A 17,691-nucleotide genomic window follows, 5' to 3' on the forward strand; every position below is an offset into this window, starting at 1 on the left:
TCATAAAAAGGACTTACCGTGGCATCGTTAAAATAATAAATATCCCTACATGGTGAAGCGTTTGGATTCTAATCATTCACTTATGCATAGGGGTGGAAAATTGGGTTACAGCAAACTTTAAACATATTATAAACTATTGCTAATCAGAGAATAAGTCAAAGCATCTAAGTGTATTTTGGGTTCGTAGGTAATAATATTTACTTTCCAAAATCCAATTTAACATAGCTTTTCAAGGAAATGGGTCTGTTTGGGGGTGCCTTGGTAACTCAGTTGGTTAAGCATCCAACTCTTGATTCCAGCTCAGATCATCATCTCGGAGTCATGGGATCAAGCCCTGAGTCAGGCTCCACACTCAGTGGGGAGCCTGCTGGAGATTCTCCCCCTCTCTCTGCCTCTCTCCCCACTAATGGGCACACTCTCTTCTCTCTCAGATACATAAAATTTTAAAAAATAAGAAGATAAAATGTGACAGTTTAGTTGTATTTATTGAATAAAGGTAATAATAGGTATCTCTTGACAATAAGCGCTCCAGGAGCTTTAAAAAAATACCATAAAATTTCTGTCCCATTTCCTTATTAGCACAAAGCAGTATAACTTTTACTTAATGAGTATTATTCAGTTAACTCAGAATTTGACCAAATTAAAAACAAAAATTTTATTGGAAATCTGAAACTCAAGAGAAGAAAGATAATATAACTAACCTTGATCAAGTGAGTTTCAATGCTGCGAACTGAAGTCTGCGGCCTTGAGGTAGGAATCATTACATTTTCTCTTGGAGTAACATTTCTATCCAGCAGTAAACTACTAGTCAAATTTCCAACATAAGGCCCTTCCAAGACTGGTCCCATAGTAGGAGTGCTGTGGAAAGGTCTGTTCTGCTGTCTCTCCACCAGATATTTGGTAGTGGTACCTTCCAGCCTCTCATTAGTCCTGTGAAGATTATGCAACACAGGTGCTTAGCATTTCATTTCTACCCAAATCATTCCTGCATGACCTGCATTTTTTTAAGTTTCCATAATATCAAACAGAATGTGCCAGTAAACAGTGTTTTAACACTGAAAACGTGACAGAGCAGAGCTACTATATATACTTATAGGTTTAAAATTATTCCAAAGAGGGATCCCTGGGTGGCGCAGCAGTTTAGTGCCTGCCTTTGGCCCAGGGCGCAATCCTGGAGACCTGGGATCGAATCCCATGTCGGGCTCCCAGTGCATGCAGCCTGCTTCTTCCTCTGCCTCTCTCTCTCTCCCTCTCTCTGACTATCATAAATAAAGAAAAATTGAAAAAAAAAAAAAAAAAGAACGCTTCATTATGGGATCCCTGGGTGGCGCAGCGGTTTGGCGCCTGCCTTTGGCCCAGGGCGCGATCCTGGAGACCCGGGATCGAATCCCACATCGGGCTCCCGGTGCATGGAGCCTGCTTCTCCCTCTGCCTGCTTCTGTCTCTGCCTCTCTTTCTCTGTGACTATCATAAAATAAATAAATAAATAAAATTATTCCAAAGGAGTATATATGATTCCAGGGATAACTAACTAACAAATTAGGGGAGGGAAAGAAATGGCTGACACTGATGTACATGGATTGACAGATAATACTTGCTACCTTCTGGAATGGCTGCAATTACAAGATTCTGGAGAATGCCATTACACATATTTGCATTTAGTAAACCAGTTCAGAACATAAAAATAAACCATCCCTCAAAGACATTTTCAAGGATGTGCTTTCACCACTCTTGTACATTTTACTCATTGCCTCAGAGAAATTGAGGGTTTCGCACCGAGGAATACCTCAGACCAACAACCTCTAGGGGCCAGGTAGATGGCAGAGCAGTGATCAGAAGGACTGAAACAGCTCCAGAGGCAATTAGCTGATAACACACTTACCAAGGCCCTGGAAGTAGAATCTGCCCTTTTGTCTTCCACACACCTCCTCATGCCCACCATGATGCTATTTTTAGCCACGTTGGGATTTATACTGCCTTTCACCCCAATGTGAATCTTTCTCTATTTCACAGGCATACTTTCATATAAAGTAGAAAACCTACAAAGGTTTCCCCCACCCTCAGGCTCTCTAGTGATAATACTAAAGACACAATCGAGAAAGTTAATTTACCAACCTGCCAGGATGTATAGAATTGGCACTTGATCTTTTGGGTTAAAGGTGTAATCTTGCAAAAATGAACTCATTAATATTTCTATTTAGGGTAATTCTGACAAAAAACTTTACAGTAACATGCTGTCTAAATACCCACTACTTGCTTCGACGTGGATGGAACTGGAGGGTATTATGCTGAGTGAAATAAATCAATCGGAAAAGGACAAACATTATATGGTCTCATTCATTTAGGGAACATAAAAATTAGTGAAAGGGAATAAAGGGAAAGGAGAGAAAATGAGTGAAAATATCAGTGACAGTGACAAAACACGAGACACACCTGACTCTGGGAAACAAACAAGGGATGGTGGAAAGGGAGGTGGGCAGGGGGGTGGGGTGACTGGGTGATGGGCACTGAGGGGGGCACTTGGGCTGGATGAGCACTGGTTGTTATGCAATATGTTGGCAAATTGTTATGCAGCATGTTGGCAAATTGAACTCCCCCCAAAAAATTTTAAAAAAAACAACTTTTAAGTAGGGTTGTAAAGATGCAGATATGTGAATTTGCTTTTTCCACTATAAATTTTATGAAGTTTAAATATAGACACGTATTCCCAATGCAAATTTAGTGTTCCAATTGAAATATACCATAATTGTAAAATACATGCTGGATTTTTAAGACTTCGAATGAAAAAAAATATGAAATATCTCAGTAATAATTTTATATTGATCACAAGTTGAAAGGATATTTTTTGATATATTGTGTTAAATAAAATATATCAACTTTAAAAAACTAATATGCTGTCTAAATTATAAAGTTTTAAACAATTAGTTTGTAAAGACAACAAGATAGAGTAACTGAAAATATTAACGGGAAAAAGTAAAATCATATAAACCACCCCCCCCCCCAAAAAAAGAGGAGAGAGGCAAACTATCCTGGATGAACATAAAATGGTAAGTTTATTTACAAAAGTTATTTTTCAAAATTATACTATCCAGTTGGCTTTCACTTCCTACTAATCTCATGAACCCATCTCCATAAAAATTATGCTTTAGAGGCAAATCAATAAACTAAATCTATTTTCATTGATTCTGTTTTAACTTACTTGCTCAATTTTTTTGTCAATGACATTCGCATTTCTGATTCTTCTAGGTAGAGTTGCCTGTACTTTTCCAATTCTATTTTAAGTTCCTGAGAATTTCTTATTTTGGATTGAAGTTCAGATTCCAGCTCTTCAATTCTGAGTGCCAGTTGACTTCTTATTGAAGCATCATGACTTGCTCTTAACTGCTCTAAGTTTTCTTGAGATGCTGCTCGTCTCTAAAGCAAATTAAAAGCACAGTTTTAAAACAGCTAAAACTTGAGTAATTATAGTATATTTCTTTCCTTTAGTTGGGAGTCAATGATTCAGAGAGCAATTCTAAATGTGTAAAAAAAGCTGAAGTGTAAAATATTTATCACCAATGTCACCTGAATTAAATCTGAATGATAAAAATAAAGTTTAATCATTCTTATATTAGTACTCATGCAATCTGATACTTCAAAGAACAAGAGAATCAATTAAAAATTTTAAAAAGTGCATAATACAACTTGAGAATAACCCGCTTCTTGATTTCTGCTCAGAGCATGTTCTCAGTCAGAAGTCCTGAGGCCAAGCCCTGTGTCGCACCCAGTATAGAGTCTACCCAGGATTCATTCTCTCTCTCTGTCTCTCGGTCTCTCTCTCTCTCTCTCCCTCTGCCAATCCCCCTGCTCATGTTCAATAAATAAATAAGGAAATAAATAAATAAATGAAATCTTCAAAAAGGAAGAATACCCCAGGAATGGAACATGGAGCCCAATGCAGGGCTTGATTTCACAAACCTGAGACCAAGACCTGAGCTGAGATCAACAGTCTGCTGCTTAACCAACTGAGCCACCCAGATACTCCATGGTAAAAGTTTTATTTTTTTTTAATTCATTTATTTTTAAAGAGTTTATTTTATTTATTCATGAGAGCCAGAGAGAGAGAGAGAGAGAGAGAGAGAGAGAGGCAGAGACACGGGCAGAGAAGAAGGAGGCTCCACACTGGGAGCCCAATGTGGGACTCGATCCTGGGACTCCAGGATCACGCCCTGGGCCAAAGGCAGGTGCTAAAACCACTGGGCCACCCAGGAATCCCCATGGTAAAAGTTATATTTTATTTTATTTTTTTCCCCAGGGTAAAAGTTTTAAATCACAATTTTTTCTTTTCCTCTTAATAGTCTTGTTTCAGGGGATCCCTGGGTGGCTCAGCAGTTTACCACCTGCCTGCGGCCCAAGGTGTGATCCTGGAGTCCCGGGATCAAGTCCCACATCAGGCTCCCTGCATGGAGCCTGCTCCTCCCTCTGCCTGCGTCTCTGCTTCTCTCTCCCTCTCTATGTGTATCTCCTGAATACATAAATAAAATCTTAGAAAAATAGTCTTGTTTCATACATACTGGTCATAAAAATAAAAATGATTCTCTCCTGAGAATCACTTTGAAAGATCAATTTAGTGAGAATAATGATGAAAACTGAAATCTTTACAGGGAGGAACGAATGCCTCCAGAAATATACCAAACAGATTGCTGTAAAGGAAGCAGAGGAAACATACACAATGCATATAACCAAAGTGTAATTTGTAATGAAATAAATGAAAGCATATCACAGATCAGTAAACTAACCTGTAAAAATAGATTGACTTCTTTTAATCTTTCTTCTACAATCAATCTTGCTCTCTGGTCAATCTCCCACTTATAATACTTTTCTACTTGAATGCCTTCTACCACATTGACTTCTGCATGACTTCTGAGGTTTACTACTTTTTCTTCCAAGTTCTTTTTAATCTGTTTTAGTTTCTCACATTCCCTCTCTGTTGCCATCATAGATAATAACTCCTGTTGAAGAACTTGATTTTTTGCATCCAGGTGTAGACATCTTGAAGATTCAGTTTCCAATCTTGCTCTAAGATCACCAATCTGCATGAATAGAACAATACAGTTTGGAAATGGAATGAAATTAGTTTAACTCAAAACTATAACCAACATTTTAAAAAACATTTTATGTTTAAGTCTCTGCACTGAACCATAGGCTCGAATTCATACCATCAAGATCAAGAGTCATATGCTCTACTGACTGAGTCAGCCAGGTGCTCCCATTTTAAAATAAATTCATTTGCAATAAAATATAATCTATATTGTAGTAGTCTTAGAATGTGGAACCCTGAAGCACTTAGAAAATTAAGAACAAAGTTAAAACCACTAGGAGTTACTAAAAAAAGATCTCTGCTACCATTGTCTTTGCCATACAACATTTGTACTTCATTTTATGCTTTCATTTTTGTATGACTGCTTCAGATCTTTCCTCCATAAAATAACTGTAAGTCACCTCTTAGTATAAAGTCTCTTACATAGGCAAATTGAATTCAAATAAAATTTTAAAAAAGAAAAGAAAGTCTCTGGCCCCTTCCCCCATCCTAACACACCATAATTTTTAAAAACTATTTATTCATGAGACACATAGAGAGAGGCAGAGATATAGGCAGAGGGACAAGCTCCACAGGGAGCCCAATGAAGGACTCGATCCCAAGGCCCTAGGATCATGCCCTGAACCAAAGACAGATACGCAAACCACTGAGCCACTCGAGTGTCCCAATGAATACTCCCATTAATTTTTAAAAAGTTTTAGTAATATCATATTGACTTATGTAGGTCTTAACCAATAAATGCTTCCTAAGAGAAGACTTTGAAAATAAGACTCTAATTATTGAATCTATAAATACTCATTCTAAGCCACAAGCCTTTTTCTGAATTACAAATGATTTACATTAATTTGAATTGCATTCCCAGGAGAAATGATTCTCAGGATTAAGAAACCACAAGTCTCAGTATAAGTGAGATGAACCATATGCTTTTGAACAACAACAACAAAAAAAAAACCCACCTAATTGAATAGTATTATCTTATAATCCTCTGTTACTTCCCACAAAACAAGGGAACATACTAAGCACCAAGAACCACCACCGAAAAACCTGACAGGGTTTCAGTGATGCTGAGTTGGGAAGAACTTCTTTCTTCTGGATATGACTGATAAGACAGGGTAAGTGGATGTGGTGGTTTTATAAATTCTTTGACACTTCTCCCATGATAATCCCACCCCTTAAAATGTGCTGACCTTAGTAATTGGTTTCCAGTGAATAGAATTCGGCAGAACCGCTGTGTGATTTTTTAAGGCTAGGTTAAAAAATGTGATACAGCTTCCATTGACATTCTTCTTCTAGGGAAACTAACCCTTAGAATCTAGCTGCTATGGGGAAGCCCAGGCCACCTGGTGTGTCTTCATGTAGACATTGCAGCTGAGACTGACCCAGCTAACGTCCTTGCCAAAAGCCAGCCTCAACAGCCAAACATTTGCATGAACATGATTTTAGATGATTCTAGTCCCCAGCTTCCAGTCATCTCAGCTGACACCAAATGAAGAAGAAATGAGTTGGCCTTACTCGGCTTTGCCTAAACTAAACACTTGTGAACCAAATAAATGCTGTTTTGAGCAACTAGGTTTTGAGGTGGTTTATTATGCCGCAATAAATAACTGCCACAGGTACTGATATTAAACGTGGGGTGCTGCCATTAAAATATTTAAACCTGAACCTCCTTTGAACCGAGAGTTAGGTAGTAACTGAAAGGATGTAGGGGAGAGTAAGAATGAAAACCAAAAGGGCTTCTAACAGACTGTTAATGGAAACCTGATGGCCCTTGAAGAGGCTGACAGCAAAGGTTCCAGGCAAGTGAAGAAAATGACACTAGCGGAAAAGGAACTCACGCCACAAACCACTTGAAAGTAAAACGGGACACAAAAGATAAACTAAACAAGGTCTAAGCAGTATGAAAGACCCGGACTAACTGGGTGCAAATATTTTTTCCACATTTATAGCCTTTCCGTATGCTGAAATGTCAAATAATGCTAAAATAAAGAAATGCATTCTGGGTCAAGAGCAAATCTGGGAAAACATGGCCTATGGATGAAGCCAAGATTATAAAACCTTTTGTTAAGGCCTCAGAAGGATTTCAGGTATGCCTCAAATTTATTTAAGCATCTTAGGAGTATGAGCTTCACAGGAGGGGCCAGTTGAAAAGTTTATCTCAAAAAGACCCAGGAGAGTGGCTTTTCTACTGACATAAAATCAATCCACTGATTTTCACAGAAAAACTCAAGAAGTTAAGAAAATTATAGCATCAAAAACACTGTTTGTGAGCTTGGACTAAAAGAGACCTAGATAGCACAGACTGAAAATAGGCCTTTGGGTCTTAGAAGTCCCCACAGGGAGGCAGCAGGCTGAAAACACAGCTGCAAACACAGGTCATTTCTTGAAGGACAGAACCAAGAGCTCAGAGAGGATAGACAGCAAAGAGCCATGGAGAAGAATTTCCATGGTTTCAGACTGAGTCTGACTGAAAGATGGACACATGCATCAGGCTGCATCTCAAACCTGCTATGGACTAGTGTGATTTCCATCTTCTTTCTGAATGGAAGAGTCTTTAGCAAGTTACCAGAATGTTGTGTTTTCAATAGTAGAGAACTGTTCTCTTTAATTCTCAAGTCTTCATTCCTATTGAGAGAACCTGCTCTCAAGGGACTAAAATTTAGACAACATAACCCTGGCACCTTATCCCCGCTGCATCTGATTAAGATGGCAAGATCTTGGACTCCATCCTGAACCCGATGCCATGATAACTGAGATTTGTTGCAGGTACTGGGAGGAGGTGAGTGCATTTTTCATGTGAAAGGAATATAGAACACTGTGGCCGGTGGGTAAATTACACTAAAAATTGCATTCTTCATGTGTTCATAGGTGGTCCAGTATTCCACTAAAACAAAACAAAACAAAAAGGCTGTGGGCTAACCTTAGTGACTTGCTACTAACGAACAGAATACGGTCAATGTGATGTTGTGTGTATTCCAAGGCTAGGCTACGAAAGGCAACACAGCTTCTGCCCTGTTCTGTATCTCAGCCTGCTTACTTGGAATTTAGCCCCTCCTGTTGTGAGGAGGCTCAGGCCACAAAGAGAGTCCAGGTGTGCCAGTGTAAGCATTTTGGCTGCCTGCCCTAACTATAAATCTAGGCAACAGCCAGCATCAACAACACCAGACATGAACCTTTTCTCTTGCTTTTTCCCCATTTAGGAGGACATTATCTGTGCATTTTTTCATACATTCCCTTTATTATGTTGAGGTATGTTCCCTCTTAAACCTACTTTGTGGAGGGTTTTTATCATGCATGGATATTGTACTTCATCAAACGCTTTTCCTACAGCTATGGAAATGATGATGATTCTTCTTTCTTTTATTAATATGGTGCATCACACTGATTGATTTGCAGATACTGAATCACCCGTGCAACCCAGGAATAAATCCCATTTGATCATGGCGGTGATTTTCTTAATGTATTGTTATTCAGTTTGCTACTATTTTGTTAAGGATTTTTGCACTAAAAATTGGCCAGTAATTCTCTTTGTGGTGTCTTTATCTGGTCTTGGTATCAGGGTAATGCTGGCCTCATCAAATGAATTTGGAAGTTTTCCTTCCTCTTCTGTTTTTTTGGGACAGTTTGAGAAGAACGCATACTAACTCTTTCTTTATGTGCTTGGTAGAATTTGCCTCTGAAGCCATCTGGTCCTGGACTTGTGTTTGTTCCAGGTTTTTGGAGGAGTGATTCAATTTCTTGGCTGGTTAGCGTTCTGTTCTACTTCCTTCCTGCTTCAGTTTTGGTAATTTATATGTTTCTAGGAACTTATCCATTTCTTCTAGGTTGTCCAATTTGTTGACATATATTTTTCATAATATTCTTTTATAATTGTTTGGATTTCTGCAGTGTTGGTTATTCTCCTCTGTCATGTGTGATTTTATTTGGGTCCTTTCCCTTTTCTTTTTGAGAACTATGGCTAGAGCCTTATCAATTTTATTAAATTTTTCAAAGAACCAGCTACTGTTGATCTGTTCTATTTTTATTTGTGTTTAGTTTCTATATCATTTATTTCCACTCTAATGTTTTTTTAAAGATTTATTTATTGGGGCGGGGGGGAGGGGCAAAGGAAAAGGGAGAGAGAGAATCCTCCAGTAGACTGAGGTTGGAGGCTGAAGCAGGCCTCAATCCCAGGACCCTGAGAACGTGACCTTAGCCAAAATCAAAGAGTTGGCCAGTTAACCAACTCAGCCACCCAGGACCCCTATTTTTCCTCTAATTTTTATCATCTCCTTCCTTCTGCTGGCTTTAGATTTCATTTGTTGTTCTTTTTTCTAGCTTCTTTAGGTGTAAGGTCAGGTTGTGTTGAGATTTTGTTTTTGCTTCTTGAGGTAGGCCTGTATTGCTATATATACTTCCCTCTTAGAGTCACTTTGGCTGCATCTCAAAGGTTTTGGACAATTGTGTTTTCATTTTCATTTGTTTCCATGTATTTTGAAATTTCTTCATTTATTTTCTGGTTGGCCCACACATTGATAGTACGATGTTATTTCACCTCCATGTATTTGTGGTCTTTTCAGACGGTTTTTTGTAGTCCACTTCTAGTTTCATAGTATTGTGGTCAGGAACGGTGCATGGTAGGACTTCAATCTTTGTACTTCCTAAGGCCTGTTTTCTGGCCTAATGTATGATCTAGTCCAGAGAATATTCCAGATCTGTATTCTAATTTCATTTATTGCACTCTTCATCTCAGATTCTTTTTTAACTCTTCTATCTCTGTTGTAAGGGTCTCACTGATGTCTTCCATTCTTTACTCAAGTCCACTGAACATCCTTATGGTCACTGCTTTAAATCCTCCACCAGGCACGTTATTTCTCTCTCTCTCTCACTTAGATCTCTGGCCCTGTGGCATTATCCTGTTCTTTCATTTGAGATAAATTCCTCTGTCTTCTCATTTTGTCTAGGTCTCTGACAGTTTCTCTGGGTTAGAAAAGCCAGTTATGTCACTTGTTCCTGAAAGTAATGGACCACTGAAAATGGTCCCGTAGTGCCCAGGGCCTGGTGCTTCAGGGACGGTCTCCAGGGTGTGCGGCATGCACTCTGCTACTGGGTTCTGGCTCCTCTATCCCTCAGGCCAGTCATCTGAGAGATAGGCTCTCAGTATCTGCTGCGGGCAGTGTTTGGTACTTGGCCTGAATCTAGCAGGTTTTAACTAGCTTGCAAAATGAGACCTGTCACACTCCACTAGAACTGAGACCCTGCAAAACTCTGGTCGGGACACATGGTGTCCGCAGGGGTTTGTACTGGTCTTCTGGGGGAAGGGCTTGCTGTGCTGGAACTGAGGCAAGCATGACTGAAAAGGGCAGTTCCCCTGGAGTGCAAACGGGTTGGTGGCTGGTGTAAGCAAGTTAGGCAGCTGGTGTCAGAGTGGCACTGATTCCCACAGGTGGCTCTGTGTTTGTGCACAGGGCCAGGGGAGGGAAATGGCACCGGCCAGCTGGTTCCATGCTGTGTGCCTCTCTCCAAGTATAGTGCCCTACAGATTCTACCGCAGCCAAGCCCAATAACCTTTAAAATTCCAGGCTTTAAGCCCCCCGTAGTTGCAAGAACTCAGGAATTCAGCCACTCTCCTTTTCCAAGCCAGTGGCTATGTGCATTCCCAGGTATTCTTCTCTCCTGCCCTTCGCTGGGACCACTACTCCCTCCCATCTGCTGCAGATAGGATCTCTTTCTCTTCTAAACTATGTCTCTGTACTTCCGACTTTCTTTGAAGTGGCCTCTTCTCTCTCTTTAATTGTGACCTTTGTTCTGTCAGTATTCAGGTAGATTTCTGGGGTATATAGGATGAGTTGATAGGTATCTAGTTGTATTAGTGGGACGAGGTGAGTCTAGGCTCCTCCTACCCTGCCACCATCTTCCTTTCTCTAAGACATTTTTCTAAAGAATCCCTTCAATTACAAATTATTAAAACTAGGCAAGAACTCCTCTTTTAAATTTCCCCTCAAGTTAGGAGAGAAAAACGACTGGCAAGCAGAGAGACATGTGATTTGAAGTATAACAGCTGAACAACTAGTAAAAGTTTAATAAGCAAAACGGAACCTTTTATCTGAATTCAATTAACTGCAATTCTGAAAGAAAGAGGCAGCATCGAGTGCTTTTAAATCAAGAATCTTCATTCTCCCTTCAACAGTGATGAAATAAGGAGAACGTTATGGAATAATTTCTAATCTTTTCATTAGCAAAACAAATGTATTGTCCTTTGGCACACTTAAATTAAATATAATTTCTCCTTTATCTTACTGCAAGCTTATTTTTCAGGGGAGGTAAGTAAGACTATCTCATCTTTATATCGTACTAGAATGCTTCTCCATATCATACAGCATCACTTTTAAATTTTTTTGTGATTCAAATTGCTTGCCTACTATTTGTCTCTGATAATTTGATTATTTTAAAAAATTTTTTAATTTATTCATTCATGAGACACACACACAGAGAGAGACAGAGGCAGAGACACAGGCAGCGAGAGAAGCAGGCTCCATGAAAGGAGCTTGATGTGGGACTCAATCCTGGGTCTCCAGGATCACACCCTGGCCTGAAGGCAGTGCTAAAACACTGAGGCACCCGGGCTTCCCTGATAATTCAATTAAATGCAACAGGATATTTTACAGGTGTATTCTTGACATAATGTAATGAAATGTTTATTCCATTAATTATGTATTGACCTATCCAAGTACAGCTATGCACATCTTTCTATTTCAGTAAAAGAAGATGGATACAGGCAACTCTGTTTTCCAAGAATGTACGATCTGTGCCAAGAATGGGATCGGCGCCAGTCTTGTATGCACAAGAATCAGGTCAAAAGAGTATCTAATTGTGAACTTTAAGATGATGGATTAGGAAGACTGCCAAACAGAAAGGCTGATAACCCAGAGTTATTCCTTTATATCCTAGATGGTGAAATCTATGGGTGAGTCTATGCATTATAACAAGTTAATATAACACAACGAAGTACATAGTAGACAGTGGATCCTACAACCAAGATTTGACGGAAATGGATGCGGGAGGCACTGAGTGAGAAACTACAGGTATTACTGGAGAAGAGAAACGGGACTCTATCTTTTTGAGCCTGGCTTCTCATTGTGTCAGGTAGTCAGCAAGGCGTAAGCTGGCAAAAGGCTCCTTCAAAAAGTATAAGTCTCTACAGGAGTAAAGTTAGGTTCTACTACATTGACTTATTACATAATTGTAATATAAATGAGTGGTAATTTGCAAGAGGACTAGGAAAGAATTCTCATAAAATCTGATTTGGTAGTGGCGTAAGGATAGTCATATAGGTCAATGTATTAGAATTGAGGATCTAAAAACAAACTCTCAAATTATGGTGGATTGATTTTCAACAAGGGTGTCGAGACACTCAAATGGAATAAGAATAGTCTTTTTAACAAATGGTACTGAGACAAATGGATATCCATGCACAAAGTAATAAAATTAGACCTCTACCTCACAATGTATGTACAAACTTAACATGAAATATTAAGAGCTAAAATTATAAAACTCATAGAAAAAAACAGGTGTGTATGTTGGTGATTGCATTTGGCAACAGTTTCTTAAATATGGCATCAAAAGACAGAAACAGATTAAGGATTTCATCAAAATCTAAAAAAATAAAAGCTTCTATGCTTCAAATGTAACCATCAGGAAAAAGTGAAAAGGCAAGGTGATGAATAAAATATTTGAAAATCATATCCCTGATAAGGGGGCTGTAGTTAGGATATAGATAGAAGTCTTACAATAATGAAAAGATAGTCCAATATGAAAATGGGCAAAAGAAATGATTAGTTCTTTAAGCAAGATATGGAAATGAATAATGACCACATATAAAGGTTAGATGCTCAACATCACTAGTTCTAAGAAATATGCAAATTAAAACCACAAGACAGATGGAACTGAACAAGTGTATTATGCTAAGTGAAATAAGTCAGAGAAAGACAAATACCATATGATTTCACTCCTATGTGGAATTAAGAAAAAAAACAACAACAGATGAACATAGGGGAAGGTGGAAAAAAAGGAGAGAAAGAGAGGGAAACCATAAGAGACTATCAACCATAGAGAATAAACTAAGTGTTGCTGTCGAGGTGGGCAGGGGGGGCTAGATGAGTGATGGGTATTAAGGAAGGCACTTGTACTGATGAGCACTGGGTATTTAAGTGAGGAATCACTAAATTCTACTCCTGACACCAATATTACATGATATGTCAACTAACGAGAATTCAAATAAAAATTGGAAACAAATGAAAATACCCCTACAACGTGTCATTTTACACCCAATAGGATAGCTATAACAAAAACAACAGATAATGACAAACATTGACAAGAATCAGGGAAAATGAGAATCCTCAAACACTGGTGACATAAATGTAAAATGGTGCAGCCAGTTTGGAAAATAGTCTGGCAGTTCCTCAAAAGGTTTAAATCAAAAATGTTTAAACCAAAAAGGTCCTTTAACAAATGAACTAACAATTCCATTTATAAGTATATACCCAAGAGAAGTGAAATGTTCACACAAAAGCTTGTACATGCGTATTCACAACAGCATTATTAACAACAGCCAAAAAGTGTAACAGCTCAAACGTCCACCAAATGATTAATACATAAATAAAATGTGGGCTGTCCGTACGGTGGATAGTATTCAGAAATTAAAAAAAAAAAAAACCAAAGTTCTGACACATGGCACAAAATAAATCTAAAAACATGCTGAACCAAAGAAGGCAGTCACAAAGGATCAAATATTTGGTGATTCCATTGAGATGACCTGTCCAAAATCAGCAGCAAATCGATAGAGACAGAGACTAGAATGGTGACTACCTATGGCTAAGAAGAATAGGGAGGGGGAAACTAGCCTGAGGTGACAGTTAAAGGGCATAGGGTTTATTTTTACGGTGACAAAATGTTCTAAAATGGATTGTGGTAGTCTTTGAATATGCATCGTATGTTCATTATATCTCAATAAAGTTATCACCAAAAATATATATCAAGTATGTAAGATTAGTAGGAAAATCTGTATTTTACTGCTCAAAGCACAGAGGGATTTATTTCCCAATGATTTTAGAGTCCCAAAACTAATTAAAAATTACCTTCTGTTTTAGCATATTAATCTGAATATCCGCGTCCGTTTGACTGGTTTTTAAATCTCCATAGAAAGGAAGCTCTCCATTTTCATATTTACTTAATAACATCCTTCCTGTCATGTTTAAGAGGTTCTTAAGCCTGCAGAAGGTATAGAATGAGTAAGTCAGGTCCTTTAAGAAGAAATATTTAATACTTATTTAAATAGATAATATGTTCTATCACATAAACAAATCTATAATTATGATATCTCATTTGTTCCAATCTCTCATTGTTTGAGAGAATACCAACTAAATTACATTGCTAAGTAAAAAAATATGGAAAAGATTTTTATGACACATATGGCAGTTAAAGAGTTAACAGGGTAACTATATTAAGAGTTCTTGTAAGTTATTATTAATATCTATTTTCAGCATTGAATATAAAAATTAATCTATTATTAGGTAGTAGAGGCTAGTAATCCATGGTGAGGAAGAAAAGCATCCTCATCTATTAATGTTTTATAAAGACACAAAATTACATTTTGGTACCCACCTACCACAGTCTACAAGAAGGAAAGAAAATACAGACAAAAAACATCAAAGGAGATCATTCAAAACAGAAAGAGAAACAGGAAAGAAAAATATTTATAAAGTTTGAATTCAGAGGAAGAAGGAAGAGGCAGAGCTTTAGAAGAAAGGAAATCAGCAGAGAGAGAATGTATGATGATGGCCTATGAGACTGTTTTAAACAAAAATCTAATACCTTGGCTAGTACACTCTTAGGAAAGTGAAGGATGCCAAACAATGCAGAGAAACAAAGTTAAATGACAGAAAAGTTTTGGCGGATCAGAGCAACACTTAAATACTCAGCAAATAAGCAGAAAGGAAGCCAGGTGGGAGCTTCAGAGACATCGGAAAGACTTTTTTAAAAATCTGAGTAGTGAAATTGTTCATTTTATTCTTCATTAAGTCAGACATATATTTTTGTATGAATGATATATTTTATAGCTAGAAAATGCAGGAAGAAAATGTAAGCCACTTGAGTCAGAGATGGCAGAGCAAGAGGAGAACATAGTTTTGTCTGATCCCAGAAATTCAGCCAGAGAGTTTTCAAATCATTCTGAACACCTGTGAAATACCAGCGATCTAAGGAAAGAATTGCAGCATTTCTACAAATAGAAAAGTGACCACTTTCTGCAAGTCTTGGTTAACTTTCACCTTCAGAGTTACATTCTATTATTTCACCGTACTTAATTTTATTTCTATATACATGTAAGTCCTGCTTGTTTTTCCTTTGGGATATATTTCTCTAACAAACAGACCAAAATATACATAGGATATGGTATATTGCTCGGTTTTGTTCAACTGGGTGATAATATCCTTTTTTTTTTTTTTTATTCATGATGGTCAGAGAGAGAGAGAGAGAGAGAGAGAGAGAGAGAGATAGGCAGAGACATAGGCAGAGGGAGAAGCAGGCTCCATGCACCGGGAGCTGGATGTGGGATTCGATCCCGGGTCTCCAGGATTGTGCCCTGGGCCAAAGGCAGGCTCTAAAGCACTGCGCCACTCACGGATCCCCGATAATATCCTTTTTATTTTGATTTTTAATTTCCATTTTTACACTTACATTCTAGAATTACCTTGTATTTAATTTTATTTTTGTATATATACAAGGTTTCCTCTTAATCATTTGGGGATGCAATTTCCTCTCAAACACACCAAAATACACATAGGATCCAGTGTACTGCTCTGGTCTCTTGATCTCTCTAATTCTATGATCTCCTTTGTTAACCTTGAAATTGGCTTTGGGTCTCTTCTGGTTTGTTTAGGATATATTTATCTGGGGTCATACTTGATATTTTTCTATTCTGTTCTCTCCCTCATCTCTTCTTCTCTGGACAGAATGACAAGATGGAAAAACTCACCGCCACAAAGAGAATGAGAGGCAGTACTGACTGCCGGGACCTAATCAGCATGGATAGAAGGAAGAGGCTGGAGCGAGAGTTCAGAATAATGACCATCAAGATAATAGCTGGGCTTAAAAGACACACAGAGGACACTAAAGAATGCCTTTCTGGAGAAATAAAACAACTGATATCTAATCAAGTTGAGATAAAAAAAAGGCTAATCACATCAATGAAATGAACACATCAATGAAATCAGGAGCTGGTTCTTTGACAGAATAAGATCAATAAACCCCTGGCCAGACATATCAAAAAGAGAATGGACCCAAAGAAATAAGATCGTGAATGAAAGAAGACAGATCACGACCAGCACCAGAGAAATACAGACAACTCTAAGAACACAGTCTGAGCAACTATATGCCAACAAACTAAGCAATCTGGAAGAAATGGATCCCTTCCTATCAAAACTGAAACAGGAAGACACAGGAAACCTGAACAGACCCATAACCAGCAAGGAAATGGGAGCAGTCATCAAATATCTGCCAACAAACAAGACTCCAGGACCAGGTGGCTTCCCAGGAGAATTCTACCACACATTCCAGGAAGAATTAATCTATTCTTCGGAGCTGTTTATAAAAATTAGTAATGGAAGGGAAACCTTCCAGCGTTCTCTGTGAGGCCAGCATTACTCTGATCGCAAAACCAGACCAAGACCCCACCCAAAAGGAGAATTACACTCCCATATCCCTGATGAACACGGATGCCAAAATTCTCACCAAGACACTGGCTGGGAGGATTCAACAGTACATTAAAGGATTATTCACCATGGCCAAGTGGGTTTTATGCCTGGGCTGCAAGGGTGATTCGACATCCACAGATGAAACAATGTGATACACTACAGTAATAAAAGAAAGGATAAGAACCATAGGATCCTCTCAACAGATGCAGAAAAAGCAGTTGACAAAGTGCAGCACCCTTTCCGGATCAATACTCTTTGCAGTGCAGGGAGGGGGGGGGCATATCTCAATATCATAAAAGCCATCTACGAAAAGCCCACACCCGATGCCATTCTTAATGGGGAAAAACTGAGAGCTTTGCCACTAAGGTCAGGAACATGACAGGGAGGTCCACTCTCTGGACAACCAGTGTTGTTCGACAGAGCCTCAGCAATTAGACAACAAAAGAAATAATAAGGCGTCTAAATCAGAAAAGAACTCAAACTCTCACTTTTCTCAGAGGACATGATATCCTATGTGGAAAACCCAAAAGATGCCACCCCAACATTGCTAGGACCCTTTCCTGAATTCAGCAAAGCAGCAGGATAGGAAATCCATGCACAGAAATCAGTTGCATTTCTATACACTAACAATGAGATGGAAGAAAGAGAAACTGAGGAGTCGATTCCATTTACCATTGCACTAAACACCATAAGATACCTCGTAATAAACCCACCCAAAGAGACAAGGATCTGTACTCTGAAGACGACAGGACATTCTGGAAAGAAATTGAGAAAGACATAAAGAACTGAAATCATTCCATGTTCATGGATTGGAAGAACAAATATTGTTAAAATGTCTATGCAAGCTCGAGCAATCTCTACATTCAATGCAATCTCTATCAA

General features: G+C 38.5%; 1 protein-coding gene across 1 annotated transcript in view; it reads right to left on the reverse strand.

Annotated features, from left to right (window-relative positions):
• The window catches only part of LOC140595961 (uncharacterized), a 145,733-nt gene that overhangs the window by 12,396 nt on the left and 115,646 nt on the right, over positions 1-17,691 (reverse strand). Inside the window, exons 33-36 of the mRNA XM_072742460.1 lie at positions 14,194-14,326; positions 4,779-5,072; positions 3,200-3,414; positions 702-930 (exon numbers count right to left, since the gene is read on the reverse strand). Coding sequence (XP_072598561.1) covers positions 702-930; positions 3,200-3,414; positions 4,779-5,072; positions 14,194-14,326 — 871 coding nt within the window. The remainder of the gene's footprint in view (positions 1-701; positions 931-3,199; positions 3,415-4,778; positions 5,073-14,193; positions 14,327-17,691) is intronic.

This window comes from Vulpes vulpes, chromosome 2, assembly GCF_048418805.1.
Source record: "Vulpes vulpes isolate BD-2025 chromosome 2, VulVul3, whole genome shotgun sequence".
Taxonomy (NCBI): domain Eukaryota; kingdom Metazoa; phylum Chordata; class Mammalia; order Carnivora; family Canidae; genus Vulpes; species Vulpes vulpes.